This window comes from Pholcus phalangioides, unplaced genomic scaffold (assembly GCF_987345545.1).
Source record: "Pholcus phalangioides strain wild (caught in Gottingen) unplaced genomic scaffold, Ppha-v1.0 ptg000014l_1, whole genome shotgun sequence".
NCBI lineage: Eukaryota > Metazoa > Arthropoda > Arachnida > Araneae > Pholcidae > Pholcus > Pholcus phalangioides.
The window spans coordinates 3437930-3452557 of NW_028301607.1; the positions used below are offsets into that span (position 1 = coordinate 3437930).

General features: G+C 37.3%; 2 protein-coding genes and 1 pseudogene across 2 annotated transcripts in view; all 3 read left to right on the forward strand.

The window, feature by feature from the left end:
- abs (ATP-dependent RNA helicase abstrakt) overlaps positions 1-14187 on the forward strand; it is a 28190-nt gene extending 14003 nt beyond the window's left edge. Inside the window, exons 7-12 of the mRNA XM_089241545.1 lie at positions 366-457; positions 5578-5731; positions 5870-6006; positions 9226-9388; positions 9918-10551; positions 13617-14187. Coding sequence (XP_089097671.1) covers positions 366-457; positions 5578-5731; positions 5870-6006; positions 9226-9388; positions 9918-10551; positions 13617-13753 — 1317 coding nt within the window. The 3' untranslated portion in view covers positions 13754-14187. The remainder of the gene's footprint in view (positions 1-365; positions 458-5577; positions 5732-5869; positions 6007-9225; positions 9389-9917; positions 10552-13616) is intronic.
- LOC149077939 (histone-lysine N-methyltransferase SETMAR-like) lies at positions 2028-3331 on the forward strand. Its single transcript, XM_089242069.1, has 2 exons — positions 2028-2167; positions 2316-3331. The coding sequence occupies exons 1-2, from the start codon at positions 2125-2127 to the stop codon at positions 3329-3331; spliced, it is 1059 nt and encodes a 352-aa protein (XP_089098195.1). The 5' UTR covers positions 2028-2124.
- An 86-nt stretch (positions 14188-14273) lies between the features above and the next one.
- On the forward strand, positions 14274-14319 carry LOC149077940 (U6atac minor spliceosomal RNA; annotated as a pseudogene).
- The last annotated feature ends 309 nt before the right edge of the window (positions 14320-14628 follow it).

The window sequence follows — 14628 nt, forward strand, 5'->3', positions numbered from 1 at the left end:
AATAAGGAAAATTTTCACAAAAATAGGACACTGCAAAAAAAATGTTTGGACAGACTCCTGCTGTATTCATATGGATGTAGTTTTTGTAAAAAATATGTAACTGATCAGGTAGGGGAGAAAAAAAGTATTCATACTCAAATTTGCAGCAGTCTGGAAGCATAACCAACCTCACCTCTTTTCTGTTCATGATTTCATTTTTAACATTTTGGCAGCGCTTTTGCAATATATCGGTAGAGAAAGAGCCATGTAGTGAATTTTATTTATTTGGTTTTGCTACACAAAAAAAAAAAAATGTTTAATGCAAAAAATTTGACTTGATTATATTGATACCATTATTGTGCATGTGTGTTTCTTCTATATTACAGGAAATGAAATTTCCTCGTTCCGTTTTGCAAGGATTAAAGAGAAAAGGAATCACTGCTCCTACTCCTATTCAAATGCAAGGATTACCTGCTGTGTATGTTCATTTTTACTTTTTTTTAAATTAAAGAAAAAATTCTGTTGTTGATAGCAGAAAAACATTATATTACAGAATTTGTGATGAAGGCACCCTTGCGAGTATATTAAGAAACAAAAATATATTGGGATAAGTCCAAAGTTTTGCAGAGTATTTTTGGTAGTCCACTTTATAATATTTTTGCTGTGGTTGAGAATGTGATGAACTGTACTGGAATGTGGGTTTCCTAGATTGCTGGGTAACCGTGAATTTCTAATAGTGAGATTTGACCCTGTTGCCAGTCTTACAATAACATAGTTTTGGCCTACCTAACATCGAGCAATTATTGGGCACAGTAGCCAGCCGAGGTCAATAAAATGCTTTCCTATCGTACCAAAACATTTTCAGAGGTGTCACAATTTCGATACCCAATTCCTTGTCAAAAAACTTTCCTGGCAACAAGTTATAACAAAAACGATAGTAATATAACCGCATAACACATTGCTGCAGCAAGAAGTCCTACCAAAATAAAATTTGTTAAGGAGTCCCCACTGAGGGCTTAATGCATCAACCCCTTTTCAAGATATATGATAGAAAAAAAATGTTCTTCCCAGTCTAACTGTCCCTCGTGCAAAAAATGGCTGTGGTGTGACGAATGTGATCAAATGATCCAGTAGTCATCAAGTTTCTTGCAACTTGAGCTAAAACTTATGTACTATCTAGTTGCTATAGTGCAATCAACTTCACCTCTTTTGCTCTCAAATATTTCCTTCTGGTGGCTTTCCATGGGGGACCCAATTTCAATCACAATTTTTCAGTTTGGAAGTGTTACATATTAATCTTTGTATCTTTCAGATTTCACGTGAAGAGAAGCAGTGCACAATCTATCAGCATGACATTTACGACAATCTATTCTATGTACAGGGTGATTATAATTAAAGTTTCAGTATTCTGAATAGTTTTTCTCAAAAACTGCTTATCCAAATGTAGAAAAAAAATTTAGGATATCTTAATGGAAGAATGATTTATGAAATTAAAAAAATTGTTCAATTTTTGACCACCAAGTGAAAAGTGGCACTTTTTTATGTATTGAATTTTCTTTTTTGCAGAGGACTATAATGCAGATATACTAAGTTTCAATGCATTACGTCTACCAGAACGGGCGCTGCATAGGTCTGAGTAGTTGCAGTATATTGACACTACTCCAACCTATGTAGTGCCCATTCTGTAAGGCACATAAAATTGAAACTTGGTATATATGCTATATGGTCCTTGGGAAAAAGGGAAATTCAATTAAAAAACGCCACTTTCTCACCCAGTGCATAGTGTTATTTTGACCATCTGGGGGGGGGGGGGGGGGACAAAAATATTTTAAATTAATCAAGATTGATTTTTGTGTCCTATTCTGTTGCATCCCATAAATTACAGTGAAAAATTACAATAAATGTTATAAAATGCTGTATTTAAAAAAAAAATTGCATATATACAAGGGGTGATCAAATGAAAAGGTACGAAACGACGTAAAAACGTAACAGTTAAATATTGCATATTCCGCCATGGGAGAACGTAGCGAGACATCTCGGGATGCGATTGGAGTCTCTGACTGGGATCGGAGCATGCGCAGGAGAGAGCAGAGGCTCTTATCAAAAGCGGCGTCCAAATGATGCGGCAGTCCGTATGAGGACAAGATGGCGTTCGTGTTGCAAAATTCGACGATTGAGGAGCAGCGAGGTGTTATCATTGATCATTTCTGTCGCACCACTGTCATTTTCTGCACACGAGGGCTAATTAGACCGGGACCTACAATTTATCGCCGATTCCGAACGGCAGGCTTGTTTTTTTATACTCATCGAGAGGTTGGTGCGCTAACCAACCACAGGTGTTATCCGATTTCTGACAGCGGAAGGTGAGAAACTGGCAGCTATTCATCGCCGGATGGTGACAGTTTACGGGGAGAAATGTGTCTCTGACAAGTCTGTCAGAAAATGGAGTGCCTGTTTTCGTGCAGGCCGTGAGAGTGTGGGTGATGACCCGAGACCAGGCCAGGCAAACACTGTCATCACGAGCGATCTCATCGACAAGGTGGACGACCTAGTGAGAAGTGATCGGCGTGTCACATTGCGAATGTTGGCGGTGAAGGTAGATGTCAGCTATGGAACCGTGTGGACAATTGTTCATGACAGGTTGCGATATCGGAAGGTGTGTGCCGCTTGGGTTCCAAAGCAGCTCACCGACCAGCAAAAGGAACTGCGTATGGGGCTAGCACTGCAACATCTGTTTCGGTATCAGGAAGACCCCGCTTTCATGGAGCAGATCGTCACAGGTGATGAGACCTGGTGCCATCACTATGAGCCAGAGACAAAGCAGGACAGCATGCAGTGGAAGCATGCATCGTCACCTCCCCCTAAAAAGTTCAAAGCCATGCCGTCAGCAGGCAAGGTGTTGCTCACCGTCTTTTTCGACGTTCAAGGTCCGCTACTTGTGAAATTCCTCAAGCACAGAAAAACCATTAACTCCGATGTGTACTGTGAGACACTCCAATGCCTACGCAGGTCCATCAAGAACAAAAGACCGGGGCTGCTCACGAAGGGTGTGGTTCTGCTCCATGATAACGCGCATCCACACGTCTCCAAAGTCACACACATGGAACTGGCCAAGTTCAAGTGGGAGCCGTTGGACCATCCGCCCTACAGTCCGGACATGTCGCCCTGCGATTTCCATGTGTTTGGTCCACTGAAGAAACACCTGAAAGGGAAGCGCTTCAACTCGGACGACGTACTCAAGGATGCTGTGAAGGACTGGGTCTCGTCACGGCCACAGGAATTCTGGGAAAGGAATCCTGCTGCTTGTTCATCAGTGGGATCGTTGTGCTCAGGCCTATGGTGTATATTTTGAATAAAGTCTACATTTGTACCCACCGTGTCGTTTTGTACCTTTTCCTTTTATATTGCACTTATACATGTGGATTGGCTCCTTAAAATTCAATAATTGCTCTGTTGCATGAAGATAAGCATATAATACAAATTAGATTGAGTATTCATTCTACCATATTTCGTGCTGGAAATTATATAAATACTTGTAAAAAATAAATACACGTAAACAAATAATCTAATAGTAAAAAAAATGCTAATAAAAATGATGGGGGAAAAACCTGCTCTGTATCTCTGTTTGATGAATCCGGATTTGATTGGGATTCATCTGGATGATGAGTGGGATTTCTGTTGATATATCTGTTATTTGATGAAAGGTGGATAACATAATTTCTATTCCTTAATCCTGTAATAGGATAGAGTTCACGCTTGTAGTTTTTGCTTGTTGATGTAAGAGTTTAGAACTGTAATACACATGCTACTAAATAGCATGAAAGTATGACACTTTCAAGCATATGCAACCAATGAGATTATTGGTAACATTCATACAAATATCAGAAAAGAATGTAAATTATTACCATTGAACAAAAACGGTGCAAAAAAAATGTGTGATGTACACTGGTCAAGCAAAATGGACGGAATGAAATGGGTGACGAAGCCCTGTGAGGTGTATGATTGAGAACGGCATGGTTTGGATATGCCGGAACAGAACTGTGCACACTTAAAAAAGAAACTAACCACATTTCCACAATGTGGGGACATTCTGTTATTGAGAAATATAATGTTTTCTCTTTTTCAGATTAGTTTAAAATTTAATTTTGTCCCGTAGATTGCCAAAATAACACACTGTGTGCAGGGTTTAAGCTGGATAAAAAATTCCTTTTGCAAACAAGTGAAAATAGGGGGAAAAGCTTTAGCAAAATGCGACAATGCTGATGTAATGATTGATGGTTGGATGTCTACTAGTTTCTTACCTCCTGTACGCATTTTTGCGAAAATGGCTACTACTTCTTTTGCATTCTACGATTTTCTTACGCATTTTACAAAAAATGCGACCGTAGCTTAAACACTAACTGTGTGGTGGTTGAAAATTGAACTTTTTTCATTTATTTCACAAACCTCCTATGATCTCATTAAGATATCCTGAAAATTTGGCTGTATTTGGATAAGCAGTTTTTGAGAAAATCTACTCAAAGTGTATGGGAACTTTAATCATAATCAACCTGTATACAGGGTGTCCCATAAAGACCACCCAAACTCTACACAGCCAGATTCCTCACTTGAAATACATAAAAAAATGCCCAAAAAAACTGTACCTGTATGACCCAAGCGAGGAATCTGGCTGTGCAGCGTTTGGGCAGTCTTGATGGGATACCCTGTATGTAAACACAGTTGGACTCGCCTATAACGAACACAGATATGAATTTTCACATACAGTGCAGTTTTTCTGTGTCCAGTGAATTCAGTAATGATATAGATTATCTATGCTTATAATGAACACTGATTTCAGCAAAATATGCCTATGACAAATTTTCGATCGATTTTCAAACATAGAATTGCCATGAATTTCTTTGTAATCTTATTTAAATCTACTTATGTATAAATTTGCATTCTGCAGTTGATATGATGTCTTTTCTTTCCTTGGAAGACATTCTAGTAGAGCTGTTTTGAGTACTGTAAAATCCTATTTTGCTTCTTTTTTTCAACTTTTTCTTGTTAAATCTTATTTTGTTTGCAGACAACCTCATCAAGAAGAATGTATTGAGGTTATTTATTCCTTAGAATTTTAACCTCCAAACCACCTTTAATACACATTTGCCAATCTCAAGCTAGATTCAGACGTTGATTGTTGCAGTTTCATCATGTGCAAATTACTTTTTAGAATGTCGCAAGTGCAAAACACTACTCATGGCTTCAAAAATTGTGTGATTTTAAATTAAATTTGTAAAATCTTCATTTCAAAATATATTATTTTAACCTATTCATTGCTCAGACTACCGAAAAATGCATCTTGCATGTAAAATGTTTCATTTTGCTTAAACACATAATTTTTCAAGCTGGTATGGATATAACGAAGTTCGCGTATAACAAAGAGTTTCATTGGCTTCATTATAAGTGGGTTTCGACTGCATTGAAAAACTTAAAACTTAGGACTCACCTTCAACACACAAGTCTTAATAAATTGCATTCATTGTGCAAATATCATGCTGAACCATTTTTTTATATATTTATCTTCTGAGTATGGTTTTTATTTTTTTTGCATATACACAGACTCTCTGGAAGAGATATGATTGGCATAGCCTTCACTGGATCAGGAAAAACATTGGTGTTTGTCCTTCCCATTGTGATGTTTGCTATAGAGCAGGAGCAAAAGATCCCGTTTATAAGGAACGAAGGCCCATATGGACTGATAATTTGCCCATCGGTAAGTAAAAAAAAGAATCGCCAGAAATTTTAATTTAAATTCTTGTTTTATAATGTTTTTTTTAAATAATTACTTTGTTTTTTCATTTTCCATTTTTCAATGTTGCTAACCTTTTTTTATTATGCTTCATTTCTGAAGAGGGAACTGGCAAAACAGACACATGAGATATTGAATTACTACAGCCGTTGCCTCTTAGATGAAGGGTTTCCCGAGCTGCGCTGCTGCCTGTGTATAGGTGGGACATCCGTTGTTGACCAACTTGAAGTGATAAAAAGGTAATTTTTTTTTCATTGCATAAAAAAAAACTTGGTGTTTCTTCTACGTATAATTTTGATGCACACATGTTGAAATTTTGAAATTTATATTTTTTTAAGCTACAGTCGAACCTCATTAACACAAAGTAGAAAAAAACTAACTAACAGCAAATCTTTCATATTAAATGGTAAAACAACAGTTCAATTGAACCGGACATGGAAAAATATTTACCGTATTTACTCACGTATGGTAAAAAGTTTTTATTCAGTTTTCACTGCTTCAAAAACCTAGGTAGTTATACAGGGTGTTTCAAAAAGAATCACCCAATTTGAAATGCATATATTACAAAAAATATTGAACATAGACACTTAAGATTAATTTTATATTACATGGCTAGCCATAAGTTTTTTTAAAAACCAAATTAAAGGTGCTCAATGTGTCCACCTTGAGATGTACAGCATTTGTCTATACGGTAGTCAAATTCGTCCCAAACTTTGGCGAGCATGTTTGCATCCACTGCTTCCGCGGCTGCTGTTATGCACATCTTAGTTCGGCTAATGTAGCTGGAAGGGGAGACACATAAACAGTCTTTTATAAACCCCCACAAGAAGAAATCTCACACTGTGAGGTCTGGTGATCTTGAAGACCAGTGATGTGTAACTGAATCGTCAGGTCCTGTACAGCCGATCCATTGTTTTGGAATGCAATTGGTCAAAAATTCTTGAACGTCCAAGCTCCAGTTTAGTGGTGCTTTGTCCTGCTGGAAAATGAAGTCATCCAAATCGGTTTCCAAGGCTGAAAACATAGTGAAACGGAGAGCAAAGTGGCGAGCGGAGAAGAGATTGACGCAGCGAAATCAAACACACTGATTGCAATGCACCTGCGTATAGTGGCGTGCACCGCAGCAGAGCGGGAATTCCGTGACAAGCGTTAACAGCAGCGCATTCAAGATATTTTGTTTTCGCCACTCTGCTCGCTTGTGTGTAGCTTCAAGATAGTCATCGAAGGGCTTGTTTTTGCTGTTAAAAAGAGGTAGTGAGGTCAAAAATGTCACCAGAAACGTTGATGTTAAGTTCTCGACGTACTTCAAAATTGTGTGGACGATCAAATGAAAACAGCAAGTACCGAATAATTTTCACACATTTCCCGTCAAAATTTTTTCGTGGGCACGTGCTTAACCAAACCAAAAATTATTTATATTTCGAATTTATAATATTTATATTTTGAGTTTTAAGCTGATTTATCGTGCACCGTGTGTGGGTAAATGTATTTGAGTATTCTGAATTAAAAATCATGTATATTTCTGTGGAAAAATTGGCAAGTTTTATTTGTTTGTTTATTTTCTGTGTACCGTCAATATTTCCATACTGGAGAAGCGTACCGAATGTTTTTATGCTGGATTTTTTTTTTTTTTGCAAAAACAAACACAAAATACATATAAAAGAACAAAACCACATAGAAAGAACAACACATGAACACAATAAATAGTCATATTGGACCCCAAGGGACATAACGTCCTTGCAGGCAGCCCTATGGATTAAATTATTATATTATATTTTGGGTGTCAATAATTACGTTTCTTGTGTGAAAAAATGAAGCCAATACACATATTTATACAAATAAAGCTATTAAGGGGCTTTGATAAACTTGATATTTTTACTCATAAATTTAGTATAAAATATTGGTCTTTCGAGAAGTGATTGAACTAAAGTGCCACAATAAAAGACGTGTAGGAAGGAAAGCAACCAAAATATATGAGGAATATTTCCATAAGTTATATTTAAAAATAGTGATATTCACACAACACTATTATTTCTAAACTGTTGTCTGAGCAATGATTTTTATAATTATTAAATTTTTAAGTATTGTTTAATTTAAAAAAACCAAGCTGGTTGCGAGTTTCTATTTGATACTCTCTGCTATATCAAACGCCCACACTATGTGTACTATGTTCCTTGCTCGCAACTATATTCTCGTGTCGCTTCTCTTCCTTCTCCTTCGTCGCTTCCACTATGTTCTTAGCCTAACTGTAGAAAAAGCCAATCTTGATAAAAACTGAAGTGATGGCCGAAGGAAGAGCGTTGGTGCTACCTGTCTGCAACTGCATGAAACTCGAGATTTCCCTCTTCCTACCTATACATTATTCAATTAAAAGCTGAATAGTTACAATTTTTTTTAATCGGATGATTCTTTTTGAAACACCCTGTATATACTCGAGCAAAAGATTCATTGCAGTTTTTTTTGTTTAGTACAGTGCACGTCACTTAATGTGATCACATCTTGTGGGGAGGGAGACTCTCGTAACCATAACCGATTAATTGCCAGTTGCATGAAAGAATATACCTCTAGAGCTGATGTCAGTCATTTTCAGGAAATGCTGCATTTCAAATACATGTGATGGATCAGAAGACAATGCTTTGTGGAGTGAAGGTGAAAAAGAAGGGAAAGGGGGCTGTGGGCTGTAGTGAGAGAGAGCTTTGGAGGGAGAGTCAGAGTATACGAAAGATGATAGCACTGAGAAAAATGATTGTTTGCCTTGATACAGGCATTTTGTGCTATTATCCGATAATAAATGAAATAAGGAGTTGCATTAATATAACTCTAGTTTTTCCCATATTTTGATCTATAAAGTTATACTTCATCCTATATGTGAGTAAATATGATATTTTGTTTTAATCTCTTAATAATGTTTGACTGTATTAATGCTTATACTATTAATTATTATTTCTAGTATGCTTGTCTAAATGAATGTATGTATCTAGTGTGGATATTTAAATTAGAACTGTATATTGATATGAAATTTGGCATTCTCGTTCATATTTTATGCCCTTGTTAATAGGAGACCCACACTTAGGTAACATGATTTTAGGGTCGTTTGACTTATACATCACACAGTAAAAATTATGTTTCAAAGATGTCACAGCTGTGAATATTTTTGTTCCAGTATTAGGCCTTAAAGTTCGTTTCCCACTTGTATTCATAAGTAAAGGATTAATATAGGGTGTATTCAAAAAATTTAAGCAAGTTAGCACATGGTTTTTTCTTACTATGATCGTGATATTAATTTTCTATCAAGAAATGTACAGGAACATCAATAGTAATGAAGAAAGATCTAGTATGGGGTTATGGGTTGCTTCCTGATGTGTTATATGCATTTATGTATGCTTTGTGTATTGTTTTCTATGGTCTGCTTATTTATCCTTTTCACCAATTGATTGTTTTTTTTGCTATCATACCAGGGGTGTTCATATCATGGTTGCCACTCCAGGTCGTTTGATGGACATGCTGGACAAGAAGCGTGTAAACCTAGACATGTGCCGATATCTGTGTTTGGATGAGGCCGACAGAATGATTGATATGGGTTTTGAAGAGGATGTCAGAACCATATTCTCTTATTTTAAGGTATGTATTCCTTCTGATAGTTTAGAATCATGATTCATTTATGTATGAAAGACCATTCTCTCTCTCTCTGTCACACACACACACTCGAGGAACACACACACGCTTTCAATTTTCTGAATTCTCAGCAAATCACATGACTGTGATCACCGATTTATTAATTTTATCTCTCCGTATTTTAACCATAATCATATTGATTGAGATAAAGCACATTTATCATCTACTTTCACTGTGGATGGGGGAGGGGGGGGTTACCAAGAAATAATGTTTACCTATCCCTCCTTTCAACAAAAAGTCATAGTTATGGACCCCCAATCCTGACCTTAACTAAGTATACAAAAAAAAAATGTCCACGCACTCACCTGTTGAAACCTGCAGCCATGACAATAGTACCCATCCCAGGTGGTTTTATCGTATTTCCTGTGCACGTGTAAAAATCAATAAAATTATATGTGATTTGTTATCATTTTGCCACTGCAGATAAATGTATTAGGAGATGCCTTTACTATGTTGGGATTATTTTCAATTACAGGACCAACGACAGACCCTTTTGTTCTCAGCCACCATGCCCAAAAAGATCCAAAACTTTGCGCGCAGTGCTTTGGTTAAACCAGTCACTGTAAATGTAGGTCGTGCCGGAGCTGCCAGCATGGATGTCATCCAAGAGGTAGAATACGTCAAACAGGAAGCAAAGATTGTTCATCTGCTGGAAACTCTAATGAAAACTCCTCCGCCAGTATTGATCTTTGCGGAGAAGAAGCAAGATGTGGATGCCATCCACGAGTATCTGTTGCTGAAGGGGGTTGAAGCTGTAGCAATCCACGGAGGGAAAGACCAAGAAGAGAGATCAAGAGCTGTGGAGTCATTCCGCAAGGGTGAGAAAGACGTTTTGGTGGCCACAGATGTTGCTTCTAAGGGTTTGGATTTTGAAGACATTCAGCATGTCATCAACTACGATATGCCGGAAGATATTGAAAACTATGTTCATAGAATTGGAAGGACAGGTCGTTCAGGCAAGAAAGGTATTGCAACAACGTTCATAAACAAAGCGTGTGATGAATCTGTTCTTTTGGATATGAAACATTTGCTTATGGAAGCAAAGCAAAAAGTTCCACCATTCCTTGCTGCTCTTCAATCAGAAAACGAGAAATATCTGGATTTGGGAGGTGAGATATCCTTTGCATCTGTGAATTTAATTTGTCTGGGTTTAATTATTATTCGAGTATTTCATACAATTATGCACTGTATCTGGAAACAAATCAAAAGAAACATAAGTGAAATTTTGAAATGATAAAATAAGACATCTGCATGATATTTTCTGTTGCCATCATTTTCATGGTTATTTTGAGTAATGTATCATCATCACACTAGAGGCGAATATATGGTTTTGCCATCCTTCTCCCATTCTGATGTGATTTTCTCGACTACTCATTCCTCAAATTTTTCGCCCTCAGATACAGCCTACACAACCTCACCCCTGCGAATACTCTCCTGTCTATTAAGTCATTCTTTTCATCACTCACATGCTTGTACACTTTCTTGGTCACTCATTGACCTGGCTCCTTGCTCTATAAGTCACTCTTTTGGTCATTACTATGCTTATACACTATCTAGGTCAATCCAATCCCATTCTCACATACTCTAAGACAAGGATTCTCAAATTGTGTTGTGCCAACCTTTGTCAGAGGCGCACAGTCTTAGCCCTGACAAAGGTTTTTTAGAAGAGATTCTTTGTTAAACTGCTTTAGGGAGCTGCGGATAAGCGTTGATTAGGGAAAGGGTATCCCAGGTGGAGAAAGTTTGAGAAACCCTGCTCTAAGACATTCTTTTGGTCTCTCACTCACCTGATCATTAGTTATCTAGGTCTTCATTCATTTTGTCATTCACATGCTTGCACACTCTCTAAATCACTCTTTTAATCACTTACTAACCTAGTCACTCGCTTTCTAGATAAGGGCAGATTTGTGGTTATACTGCCTGTGAGCTGAACAAATTTTGCTACCCTTATCATTTTACTAATTTTCTTAACCATTCCCCCAACTTTTCGCTCCTCCAAACTTGCTGCCCTGGGCTATAATCCACTAAGCTCCCCATAAATAGATCACACTGCCAGTGTCAGAAAAGATTCTGGCAAGAACAGAGCAATTATTTGATTTGCCACACTTCTGAGCATCCTTTTTTTGTACACTATTTTGTTAACATAGGCTACAGGTTTTTCAATTATGCCATTGGGTGTGCCGTTTACAGAAATATTTCAGCTGAATGAACTGTAAGCTCATTAATTTTAAAACTAAATACAAATACAAAACCACCACAGGCCCAACAAGGTGGCTGATAAAAAGATGCCCATAACAAATATGGATGTCATATATTACAAGAATACAGCAAACCAAATTTAAATGCAATTTCAAACAATATATATACATCATAAAACATACAACACCCATAAAGAATACTTATGGTTGTCTTATTCTAAGTATGGATAGCTTCTCAATTTACCCCAACATGTTTATTGTATTTCTTTTTAAACGTGTCAATTGCATTAGAAATTGACAAGTTAGAAACAGAATAGTTGTCAAACAACCTTGATAACTGTGAACGCTTGTGCAGTGTAATCAAAAAGCTGCTGACTGCTAAATGAGCACATTAATGAAGAATAATCCGAGCTGTGAACCCAAGTGTGCCACCTGAGTGAATACGCTAAGATACTTAACAACTTCAAAAAACACTCTCCATGACCATTTCTTCTTGGTAACAGAAATCACTTTGGTTGGGACTGCAGAAAAACAGTGTCAATTTTGTCCTCTGTTTTCTTTTGACAGCTTGTATACCATTATGGGAAGGGCTTGCCAAAATGCATACTAGCCCAAGCTAATCTTATGACACCAAATTGTGTTTTTTATTACTTGTCTTCATGGCTCCCATAAGGATGGGGCTGACAGGGATCAAGCCTGAGGGCCTGAGACAATTCCCAATTTCCTTTTTTTTGCACCATAAGTTTGCAATACAGGGAACTGTTAAAAATCTGGCCTGGACGGCACCAAAGATCTCAGCATAGAGCAGCGGTTCTGAACCTTTGAAAGCCCACAGCCCGGTTTCATTTATTTTTGTAAGTGGAAGGCCTAGTCAAACGCATGATTAACGGAACATGACTGGGAAAAAAGGAAATGGCAGATCAGTTGCAGTCCGGTATGACCGGACGTGGCCTAGTAGTTGAAAAACACTGGCATAGAGGCCCTGTTGCAGGATGTGGGGGGGGGGGGGTGCTTATCTATTTTTCAAAATATCTTTCTTGCAAAATCGAAATAAATATTTCTATTTCAATTAAATTTTAGTTTTTAGTTTTATGCACAAAAATTTTATGTATTATATGCGTAGATACAGGTGTCCCGTAAATGCTAGCAGGGCCTTCATCTCATCAGTCATCCGTCATAGAGGTATGATTACAGTTTAGAAAATGCTCAATAGGCATTCTGTACCAGTTTTGAGAGGGGAAAATACAGAGTATGAAACAAAATATAAATTTTTATAAGATCCCTGTGTGCTGTAATATCCAATTAAAAGGTTGTTGCCCAGTCTCTCCTGATGCCAACAAAAAAAATTCCATGTTTCTAAATGCAATATTCATATTGGGGAAGAACAGTGTTAAATGCGGAAAAGCCATTATACCCACATTTATACAAATACAAATACAAATACAAATACAACACCACAACAGGCAAAATGCCCAACGAGGTGGCTGATAAAAAGATGCCCATAAAAATATGGTTGTCATATTAAAAATATGGTTGTCTGTTCTTTCTCACGGAACGCTGTTCTTTCTCAACTTTTCTCAGTTTTTTTAAAAATTCGAATATCTCAGTGAATATTGCATTTAGAAACATGGAGGTTTTTGTTGGTATCAAAAGAGAAAGGGCAAGAACTTTCGAACTGACTTTTGTGGTACACAAGGACTGTATGAAAAGTTTTTTTTAAATTTTAATAACTATACAACCCCTTGAAACCATGAATGACATATTTGAGTACTATACGTGATTTTAAAACTTTTTCTAAGTAGAAGTATACCTCTAGGATCAATGGTTCACCATTAAAATGCCATACCCCCCCCCTCCCTCCCCGTTTGCTATGCACCCTGTATAGATAGTAGATAGATATGGTATAAATCTTTGATTCACATTAAGTATGTATAAAATGACGTGTCAATACTAACGTATTCTAATTGTTTTTCCAGACGAAAGAGGTTGCTCATACTGTGGTGGTTTGGGCCACAGAATTACTGACTGTCCTAAGTTGGAAGCGATGCAGAACAAACAAGCTTCAAATATTGGTCGTAGAGATTACCTTGCCAATAACACTGCAGATTGGTAATGAGAAATGGTAGCTGTAAAGAAATACTTGTAATTAAAATTCTGCAACTAAGGGGTCATTCAAGTATTACGTCAGCATCGAGGGGGGGGGGAAATGTTGGATTTGCTGAGTTTTGATGGCAGGGGGAGGTTTGAAGGTTGCTTATGTCATCAACCACCCTTTTTGAAGATATGAAATATTCTAAGCTGCTGACGAAATTATCCTGATGAGGGGGTCAAAAATGGCTAAAAATCTGCTGAGGTAATACTTGAATGACCCCTAATCTGTTTTACCATCTGGATGAGTTTTGAATTAAGCAATTTTGGAATTTTGTATTATAAAATGTTAATCCGAAAAACTTGTATGTTAAAGCTAATGATATTTTTTTCCCATTGTACATTATTTTACTGTAAAAAAGATGTAGATTTCAATAAATCCAATTACTTATTGAAATCAGCAATACTTCCAATTATTTGCCACTGTGGTGGTTGAGTGGTCATAGTGACAGACTCGCATCGTGAGGACCCAGGTTTGATCCCCTGTGTTGTAAGAAAGGAGAGAAGGTTAGCACTTCCCTTGACAATGGTTCGAGCCCCACTGTCAGTTGGCTGAAGCTGGTTTTCTGTGGTTTTCAACTTTGACATGCAAATGTGATCCGATCTCCCTTTTAAAAGGTCTCACCACAGAGAGCAACAGTTCTACAAACAGTACAAGTATTCAGACATTACACTTTACATTCTTCACTTCTGAAATATAGATGGCAGCACTGAAAAATCATGCACAACACTAGATACGCAATCAAGACTGTTAGGTACACACACTTACACTTTCGGCAAAACTCGCTAGATAGTAAATTTCCCATGTCCATAGACCTGAGTTGTGCTCAGTTTGAAGGA